This window comes from Octopus bimaculoides, chromosome 11, assembly GCF_001194135.2.
Source record: "Octopus bimaculoides isolate UCB-OBI-ISO-001 chromosome 11, ASM119413v2, whole genome shotgun sequence".
Lineage (NCBI taxonomy): Eukaryota > Metazoa > Mollusca > Cephalopoda > Octopoda > Octopodidae > Octopus > Octopus bimaculoides.
The window spans coordinates 16,308,798-16,319,523 of record NC_068991.1 but is presented as its reverse complement, the minus strand read 5'-3'; the positions used below and the strand labels follow the sequence as shown (position 1 = coordinate 16,319,523).

At 36.5% G+C, this 10,726-nt stretch overlaps 1 protein-coding gene across 4 annotated transcripts in view; it reads right to left on the bottom strand.

Moving 5' to 3' along the window:
- LOC106869725 (lipase maturation factor 2) overlaps nt 1–10,513 on the bottom strand; it is a 78,719-nt gene extending 68,206 nt beyond the window's left edge. For all 4 annotated transcript variants that reach the window (XM_014915574.2, XM_014915575.2, XM_014915572.2 and 1 more), the window contains exon 1: nt 10,359–10,513. In XM_014915574.2, the coding sequence (XP_014771060.1) occupies nt 10,359–10,452 (94 nt within the window). In that variant the 5' untranslated portion in view covers nt 10,453–10,513. The remainder of the gene's footprint in view (nt 1–10,358) is intronic.
- Between the last annotated feature and the right edge of the window lie 213 nt (nt 10,514–10,726).

Genomic DNA, 10,726 nt, shown 5'->3' with positions numbered 1-10,726 from the left:
AGAGAGAGAGAGAGAGAGAGAGAGAGAGAGAGAGAGAGAGAGAGAGAGATCATCATCATCTTAACATCCACTCTTCTATGCTCATATAGGTGAGACTAAATTTGTTGAAGGTAGATGCTCTTCCTATTAACCAATTCTCACTGGTTTCCAAATAAAGAAATATTTCCTTATGGCCTGAATGTCTTTATAATAAAAGAGCGGAAGCAAAGCACACTGCTTCTATGACAATGATTCTGGTTTACAACTATCAAAAAAAGAAAAAGGGAGACAAACATACACACATGGTATCCCCTAAAATGTATACACACTTTAACAGCTGATAATTCAATTTTCATTTCTTTTTAAATTTAACCAATTAGAAATAATGAATGGAACCAGACTAAGCTTTGAACGAAGAAAAGTTCAGCCTAAAAAGTGCTACTAGAAGATTAAAACTGCAGTCAAAGTTCAAAGACAAGTACAAAACCAGTTTAAGAAGGAATTTCAAATAGATCTATCTACATGACTAGCCATCACTTAAATTAGAGATAAGTTTTAAGGAAGAAATGTTCTGGAAAACTACCGGCATTGATGAGCTCCACAAAGCTAGAAGAGGTATTAGAAACATATCGCCAGATAACAAGAAAATTTATGGAGCAAGTGAGTCATGAGATAGGAATTTCTAAATCGAGTGCTTACTGCATTTTTCAAGCACTGTCATTGGAAAAGTTACATTCCAAGAATAGTCCATGCTCTCAATGAAGGTGATCCAGATTGAAGAGGGGTAGTTTTTTCAAATGGTACTTGGAAAGAAGTTTAGAAGATACTTTCTAACGAAGACTGTTTGGAGCAACGAGGCATCGTTTAAATTAAATGGCTCAATCACCACAAATACACCAACCAAGGACCTGAAAATCTGTATATTACAGAGGAACATCATGTTAAATTTCCAGGAATTTTATATACATATATATGTGTGTGTGTGTGTGTGTGTGTGTGTGTTACTGTCTCCTTCCTTGACATAACGTGATAGTAGGGCATGTCACCATCATGGTGTCCATTTCCAGTCTTCCATGAAAACATATTAACTTACTTACAAACATAAGGGTTAGCAACATGAAAGGCATCAGGTGGTGCAAAATTTGTTTCAACAAATTTCAGATAACTCATATGAGCAGAGAAAAGTGGACATTAAAACAATTATTATTATTATTATTATTACCACCACCACCAAGTGAGAGAGCAGCAAATGCCATCAAAGAGATGCTGGGATACAAATATACAGAGTCCAATGCACCCATCATGACTCTGCCTGATTAGTGTACACCAGGCATATGCATCACAACTGCATGTGCACAACATGGTGACCTCATATCAAAATAAACAGCCCATGACTTTGCAGGTGGAGCCCAGTTAGAATTTTCTTCAAGTCAAGTAGCCCATCCTGCTCAAAAGGTCCCTGAATAAATGTTGTTTAAGGATGATGAACGAAACACCCATGTTTCCTGAGGTGAATTATTCAAACCTCAAATAATCCCTCTAGACTCATAACTATGATGCTTCCCTACTACTCCTGCTTGTAATCAGAGATGAATGTATCATCAACCATTAAGGGATATGCTCAACTGGTTACGGTCGAGCGACTGATAAGCAAATTTGTGCTATTGAGCAGAATATTTGCTGTAGATCTTTTACATCAAGACAAAACATATACATATTAACACATCCAATCTATTAAGACCAGAAGTCATGAGAGTCACTGCCTGGTATTGCATCAGGGCAGTTTATGATTATTATTATTTACATATGAAAGTGAATCATAATTACCTGCAATGTATTATAATCTTATTTCTAATTGAGAAGAAAATTATTTGTATATGCAATACTAGACACTATTTTCCTCTAATCACTATATTACAGGTCCAAACCTGAAACGTCGATTAAGTTGTCACTGATCTTTCTGCTTGCTCCACACAAGATACAAAAAAAAGAGAGAACAATGAATCATTAATTATTCAAAACACACATACAATTTTCCTATTACTAGCATATGCATCACTAGCTATGGTCTCTTTCTCATCACTACAGTGCAGGTTTTGAATTTACAACATCAATCAAGTTATCATTATTAAGTTAACTAAATTTGTTGTAGGTGGTTTAATGAGTAACACCATGACTAATTTGCTAATTAATTTACCATTTCATTAATAGAAATTAGTCCATTGGAAAGAATCACTAAATGATCTCCTTCAAAGTTGCCATCAACAAAGAATGTTGTAAGGTACTGTGCCCCTTTATGATTCATGACACTTGCATGTGTGAACAATTTTTAATTTTTTTAATTTATTCAATAGATAGCCCTAGTGGCAAAGCTATTTCCCCTGTACTGTGCCAAAGGTATTTGATGGATTTCAGCCCCCAATACATATTGCATCCCACAGAAAATTGATTACAGAATGCATTTTTGGAGCAAACTGAAGCAGTGCAACTATTGTTGATGAAATAACAATGACAACATTATTGGTAATCAAACTTGCAGCAGGGTGAATACAGGGAAATAACTAGGAGTGTGCTCACAACTAATTTTCCTAGAATAATTTCTAAGAGCAAACAAGAAGAATTAATGACATCTTAATATTAGTACCAGCAGGTATACATCTATAACTTATGATCATATGCATACTTGTATCCACAGGTATATGCATACACACACACACACACACACACACATATATATATATATGACGCTGAGACCCCCTTCAGTCATGACTGACCATAGGATTGCACCTAGAAAGTTACCCTCTCAGGCACAAGTCCGGACAAGGTCATTTTATGGAAGACCAGCATACCGGCCTCCTCTCTCCACGCCACTAGTGTTATCCAAGGAAAAGGAAAAGGCCGATACAGCTTGGCACCAGTGACGTCGCAACTCTTTTCTACAGCTGAGTGAACTGGAGCAACGTGAAATAAAGTGTCTTGCTCAAGAACACAACACGCAGCCCAGTCTGGGATTCGAACTCACAACCTCTTGATCATAAGCTCGATGCTCTAACCACTGAGCCATGCGCCTTCACACACACACACACACACACACACACATGTATATATATATATAATTATAAATACACACACAAACACATAAACGCAATTGTCCAAGATGCTTCTGTATGGAATCTTGAGCAAGTGCCTTTGACTAAACCTCAAACTGGCCAAGACCTCATGAGTGATGTGGTAAACAGAACATGAAAGATGTCCATTGTGTACATACACATGCACACATATCCATTACAGTGTTCCTTGCTTTTATATTGGATGAGCATTGAGGAAATTGGCAGTAGAGCTTGCAAAAACTATGCAAACCAAGCAGAGAGATGCAGTTAACAAGGTAAAAGCTGGTGGTAAATTCAGCATGGTGATAAACTGAGCAGTTTATCAATTGGTGATAAATTAAGCACGAGTACATTAAGACTCAGTCCCCATCCTGCTTCTGTTCAGTATAACTCTCCAAACCATAGTAGAGATATTTAAGAACAGCCAATAGGGACTCTTTTAAGCTGATGACCTAGCTTTTATAGCAGAATCAGTAGTGGAATTAGAAAAGAAATTCCAGGCATGGAAACAAAACCTGGAATCAAAGAAACCCTCTCAAAGTGAATGTAACAAAGGCTAAAGTCTTAATAAGTAGAAAAGACAGGACCCTGTTACCACCAGGGAAATAAATATTCTTGCTTGATATGTAGGAAAGGGGTAGGTAGGAATTGTATACAGTGCACTATGAATGCACATGAGGTGCAATGCGATTGTTGTTGTTGGCACTCCGTCGCTTACGACTTCGAGGGTTCCAGTTGATCCGATCAACGGAACATCTTGCTCGTGAAATTAACGTGCAAGTGGCTGAGCACTCCACAGACACGTGTACCCTTAACATAGTTCTCAGGGATATTCAGCGTGACACAGTGTGACAAGGCTGACCCTTTGAATTACAGGCACAACAGAAACAGGAAGTAAGAGTGAGAGAAAGTTGTGATGAAAGAGTACAGCAGGGTTCACCACCATCCCCTGCCGGAGCCTCGTGGAGCTTTTAGGTGTTTTCGCTCAATAAACACTCACAACGCCAGGTCTGGGAATCGAAACCGCGTTCCTATAACCGCGAGTCCGCTGCCTTAACCACTGGAATGGTAGGTTATGGGAAAACATAGTGACCATTGTAAGAACCAGTTGGCAATAGCTCAGGAAGCTGTTACCTCTGCTGGTAACAAAGGGCTACTCCCTCAGTACAAAGTATGTTGCTGCATGCTAGTGAAACAGCTATAACCATAGAGGATCTGCACAGACTAGAGAAACAAGCATGCTTCATTAGATGTGTAATACGAGTGTACATGAATGAAAGAGCACAAATAATCTGTGAGAAAAAAACTGAACATTAGAGGAATAAGGTGTGGTGTGCAAGAGAGAAGACTTGATGAGAAAATGCGATGAGTATGGAGGAGGACAGCTGTTTGAAGTTATGCCATGCACTCAGAATAGAACCTGCTGGATTTTTGTTACGTTATTTTTATTACAATTTAAAAGTAAAATATAAAATTTCTTACAAAGATTCTACAGGCATTGATTTTTTAAAACATGGAATGGGGGCTACGAATCTAAACAAACTACATTATTATTATTTTCTTTTTGTATCTTCAAATTGTAAAAAAAAAAAAAAAAAAAAAAAAAAAAAAAAAAAAAAAAAAAAGGTCGAAACAGGAGGTGGATATACTATTTTGAGAAATTCTCAAAATAGCTAAGATAATAGTGTTGCGACAGTTAGGGAGCCTAGAAAGGAGACAAGCTGCGAGTTACTTCCCTTATTAATGAGGCTAACAGCCAGGTTTGGCACCGGATGATATTCCTTGTAACATTCGTTCTGGCTCTTTTGAGACGTTTTGAGTTCAAATCCTGCCGAACTCAACATTGTCTTTCGTCTCCTACACATATATACTAGTTTAGTGGTGTACGATTTTTAACATCATCTTTCAAAATTTTATCGCATCTCGAAACTTAGCATATTTTTAACCTACAATAATAATCTTTCCATTCCTGTAATAGCTACAATCCTTTTTCATATCACGAATACATGCTGATGTTCAGAGTACAGGCTTTGAATCACAGTTAATATACTTTATTTTATTAACCCATTAAGTCCCCAGATACTTAAATTTCTGAATATTACTTTTAAATTTTTACAAATGATTGAAAATAGTTTAAAATGAAAAAAATAATTATTAAAACTCCCTTCAAGTAGAAATGGAAATACTCAGTGTCCTATAAATAGGACACTGAGACGATGTGACATAGCTTATTTAATGTTTTCATTTAGTGTCCTATTTATAGGACAGTGGGACTTAATGGGTTAAAGTAGATGAAAACACAAGCAGTCCTTGCATTATTTTTTAGATATAAAAACATGCTGAGATTCTGGTCTTGACAAAAAAATTAAAAACTTGAAACGAGACGATTTATCACTGCCTAAAATATATTAAGCCCCACCACCAATGCATGCATGCACACATACATACATACGAACACACACACATTCCTTTTGAGTTTGTTGCTCAGGCCTCTCCAAACTTGGGCTCTCCAATCGGATGGTTTGTCCTCCGGCTGTTGCAAATGGAAAACCCGGTCTCCTCACTAGCAAGTCTGCCTCATACTCCATCTCCCATGTGTTGTGCAGTTTGGGGAGGAGAACTGGCTGAACGCCAGCGATAAAGAGTAGTAATTGCTGGGTTTTCTTATTACACGGTTGAATCATTTCATGCTCTTCCTTATTATAACGATATCGGTGTATCTCGTACGAAGAGCTTTTCTTTGTCAGTTTTAAATTATTAGTGAGGTACATATTCCCAAAATGTGGGTTGCAATTGGGAAAATAAAGGCATGCAACCCAATTTTGACTCGCTGACACACTATATATATATATATATATATAAACAAATAGTAAATGAGTATATGCATATATACGTACAGGTATGTGCATACCGATATATATATGGTAGCTGATGAAGGAAAATGTTCTCTATGTGGCCTGTGTGTTTTCTGTACTCTGGTTATTATTATTTTTTTTTGTCTACGTTTTGTTTGCAATGTCCTGTACCCAGATATGCACCTATATATACAGGTAGACGTAGGTATGCACATACCTGTACGTATATTTGCATATGCTCATTTATTATTTGTTTTATTTATATATATATATATATATACATATATATATATATATATAAATGCAGTGACACAAAGCACGCGCTTAACACAATTGCTGATAGAAAGATTGTCAGGCGCACCACGTGTCATAGTGACATCGAAGAATGCAGAGAGAAAGAAGAAAAATGTTTACAGACAGGTAGAGAATTTTCAGAGACAAAGCAGTAAATATGACCAAATATCGTTGTAGATTATGCTTTTATCTGATGATGATGGTGGTGCTGTTTAGCCCAAGGCTTTGTATTTTAAGTCTATTAACATCTAGAATGTGATTTTTAAGGATATTAAAACAACCCTTGATAATTGATTGGTGCTTTATTTGGTCGATTCTGAAAGGATCAGAGATGAAGTTGACATCGGAACGATTCGAACTTGAAACGTAAAAGATCAGTAATTAAACACAGAAAGGTATTTTGTCCGATGTTTTAAACACCGCTGATTGGTCAGATGTATTAATTAAAGGCACTCTAGTTGTGACCATCTGGTCTCTTATTTATTATTTTTCCTTTTCGGTGGAGTTTCGGAAAAAGCAACACCACTCCATCCCCGTAATGAAAACAGAATTCGTGATTAAAAGAAAAAAAGAAAAAAAAAGAGAATCACAATCGAAAAAGTTACAACCAAGTGGTATGCTTCAAAACAGAAATGATGAGAAATGAGGAAAAAAATATTTCAAAAAAAGATAAATAAATAAATAAATAAAAATTAAAAAATGTCGCAGAAGCTTAATTTCTGCTGCTTAAATCACTGAAATCCAAAGTTACGGGGGTGCGATTATTCCGAAATTCAGCAGACAGTGAACAACATTATTAAATGTTTCATTGCTTTTTCTAAGACAATAGAATGTCATTTAAGAGGGATTTGGCTGCTGTCGAGCAAGAAATAGCGATAGATAAGAACTGCCAATTATTGTTGATATTGTTAAATGCCAACACATAGCTAGGCACTACAAGCACCTTAGGCTTGCCCGAGATGAATAAACACGTCACTAGCAATATCTAATTTCGCGTATCATTTGTATTTAGCTGCAAGAATTATTATGGTAACGAACACTCCAGATCGACAACGGGCCCAACTAGTGGTTTTTTACACTATAGAATTTGATGATCTAACTCTCCAGCATCTTTATAACTGCTAGCAAAAGCGACCGCATTCTCTAAATTCGTATTCCACCATCTCAATGAGGGAAGGATACATTGGACCACGTAGTACAAGATATACAAAAAAAAACACAAATCAAACAAGGCTGACCTGGGGTTAGGTAACAAGTTAATGCGATAAAGAAGTAGGGTGGGGGAGAGAAAATCGACCCTCAGACAAAAGATCTAGAACTACATTATCCAGTGTCAACATTCCGGTAAGGCACGATTTGATGGGGAAGGAGGCTTCGGTTGCTATTTCTAGCAAATCGAGCAACCACGTAGCGGAGTATATTCTTCGTATACCCGTTCTGTCTATGATAGGTAGAAGACAGAACATGGAAGTAGGAGCCTACATTTATTTCAAACCTTCCCTTCATGTATTTGTAGATACTAAGAATATATAAATACGCAATAAAATGGTGATTATGCACTCCAGTTGTATCTAACATGGACACGGGGTTTCAATCATTATATCCGATCGTCATTAAGTGTATTCCTTCCATATTCCTCGAAGTGTACGTAATCTTAGCCTGGATTCGAACTAGGAAACTTTACTTCTACAACGATAATTTCAATTTTTCCACATCTCACTTCACACATTCGTAATCTTTTCTTTTTCAATAAAAGTACTGGACTTCGAGGAGCATATTTTCCAAAACTCCACCGTTCTTTCTTATCCACCAAGCCACTCACAATCACCGTTAATTTAGAAATAAACGTTCCGAGTTCGAAAGAGGTATTAGAAAGACCACGAAGGCGGTGTTTGAGTTAACATCAAAGAATGGACAATGAGGGAGATGTTGGAAACCTGAAGTCAGATGGTGACCAGGATAGATGGAAATAACTGAGCACTTAACTCCTCTTTATTGAGTTTCAATGCAGTTTGGGACTATGTACACATCCAGCAAATATACATCAAACCTTTCAAACCGATCGATGTGATTGTAAATATACATTGCAAAGACGCGCTTAATATCAAGGAAAATTATTTCGGTAACATCTCTGACACAGCTCAGTACTGTAACATTTCGTCTGTTATAATTCCGTTTATATTTATGATAAATTATATGAATATAAACTGACAACAATACTTGACTGGTTACAATAATTTATCGATGATGGCGTGATGAAAAGTAAAGTTGAATTCAATAGCATTTGAACTCAGAATGTAAAATGCGTTGCTAAACACAATGAAGTATTTTGTACGCCACTCTCAGATTTTTATTATTTTTTTAATTCCAGGTAAGCCTTGAAATGAAAAATTACTTAATAAAAGCAAAGCCGAACAATTAAAAAAAAATTCACTTTGCAATCACTAGGCTTCGGGTTTGATCTCACTGATTGACATCTTACGCAAGTGTGTGTTATCTTAGCCTCGGATCGGACCTGGTATCGTAAGTGAAGTTGGGCAGACAGAAATTGTGCAGAAGTTTGCCGGGTGGAAGACTTCCCCGCAGTGTCAAGCTGATTCGGCCTAAGGGTACACATGATTATGGACCTTACTCAGCCACATACACTCCAATTCAATAAGCAGACTGTCAGTCGTTCGAACTCAATACTCCATAATCGAAAGTAACAGAAATTCATTCAGTATCTAACTTAAATGAATTTGTGATATAAAACTTTCGAACCAACTGTATGTGAAATTCAATGATCACTATTATTCATTTATTTGTCTATTTACACCATTTCGCGAATCAGTGTTAACTTTATACCACAAAATTAACAAATATTTTAAAGTCGCACAACAAACTCCGGGAGTCGTGGAATGTAAGAGAAGACTAAATTTAGAAAACAAACTAACTAGTAAATGTTTCCTTGTTCACTATAACATAAGCAGTCAAATATAGAGATGAGAGAAAGAGAGAGAGAGAGAGAGAGAGAGAGAGCAGATATAAAATTTAGATTTTCTTTACATCTCTCACCAAATAAAATAATCTAAACAAATTATTGCGCATGGCTGCTTGATATTATTTAAACCTCACTACGAAAAAAAAGTTGCCGAAAAACTTATGGGAAAGAATAAATGTTAACGAATGCATAGGGACATCTTAATTTGGGGAAGAAAAAAAAATCAGCTATAGAGAAGAGAGTACGTGGTATTCACGGTTATCCTAAGGCCGTTAGGTATTTAAGTGTAGTAAAATGGCTCAAACTGAGAGTCGAAATCTGATCGTAGTTTTTATTTCTCGTCTTCTATCTGCTCGCTTATAAGCGTTTTTAAAACGATAACCTGTGCATGCATAGAGTTGGGAATACTTTATAAGCACGCAGACAGAGATAGATATCTTATTTTTTAAACCATTCGTAACAGATCTTCAGAAAATCCGCCTATATATATATGTATAGTTGACTGTCGAAATCTAGTGACGACGACCGGTTCCTTCTTTGACTGAGACTTTTTAGGAATGCGAACAGACCCCACAAGCCTTACTGCAAGTGGAGCATGTATGCGAAGGTGGTGACGGTAGTAATTAGGGCAGCAATGGTTGCATCAAGTGTGCATGCATCAAGTTGGATAAGCAATCTCTAAAACAAGAGTGTGTGTGTGTGTATACATACAGGCATTATATATACAAACACACACAGGTATTATATATATATATATATATATACATGCACAGATATTACACATATAGATATATACACATGGATATTACACACACAAATATGTGTGTGTAATATATATATATTGATAGAAAAGACAACAAAACTTGCGGCTTTGCTCCGGCATACACACACACATATATATATATATATATATATGCCGGAGCAGAGTCGCAAGTTTTAAATTGAACGAAAAGTATTCGGGCCAGCACACACATCAAGCAACTCACAACGAAAGCACCTGCCTCGATCAACCTTGAATCAAAGCGCCGCTGTTTATCAGTTACCAGTGGAAAAGTGTTCAATGAAAACTTTCAAAATCAACACAACAAATGTCCCAAATGGATACAATAAGAAACAATAAGAATCAAGCAGGAAGCTCACCTGGAATTTGCACATAATATGACGCAAATGCAAATAGATAAATAACTGACATACACCAGAGAAAGACATCTCTTGTCTTGCTGACTAACGCCATCTTCCCTCTCTCACTCGCTTGCTCACACTCTCACTCATTAGCTTTCTTATTCCTCTCGCTCCCTCTATCTCTCATTCACGTTTTCGTTTTCTTTCTCTTTATTTATCTCGCTCAATTGCCTCCTCTCTCTCTTAGTTATAAGCTTTCTTTTTTTCTCTCTAAATCTCTCTTACTCTTTAATTTTTTCCTTTTTCTTTTGCACTCTCACTTCTTTACATTCTTTTTCTCTCTATTACTCTCTCTTTCACTCACTTGTTAGCTTTCTTTATCTCAT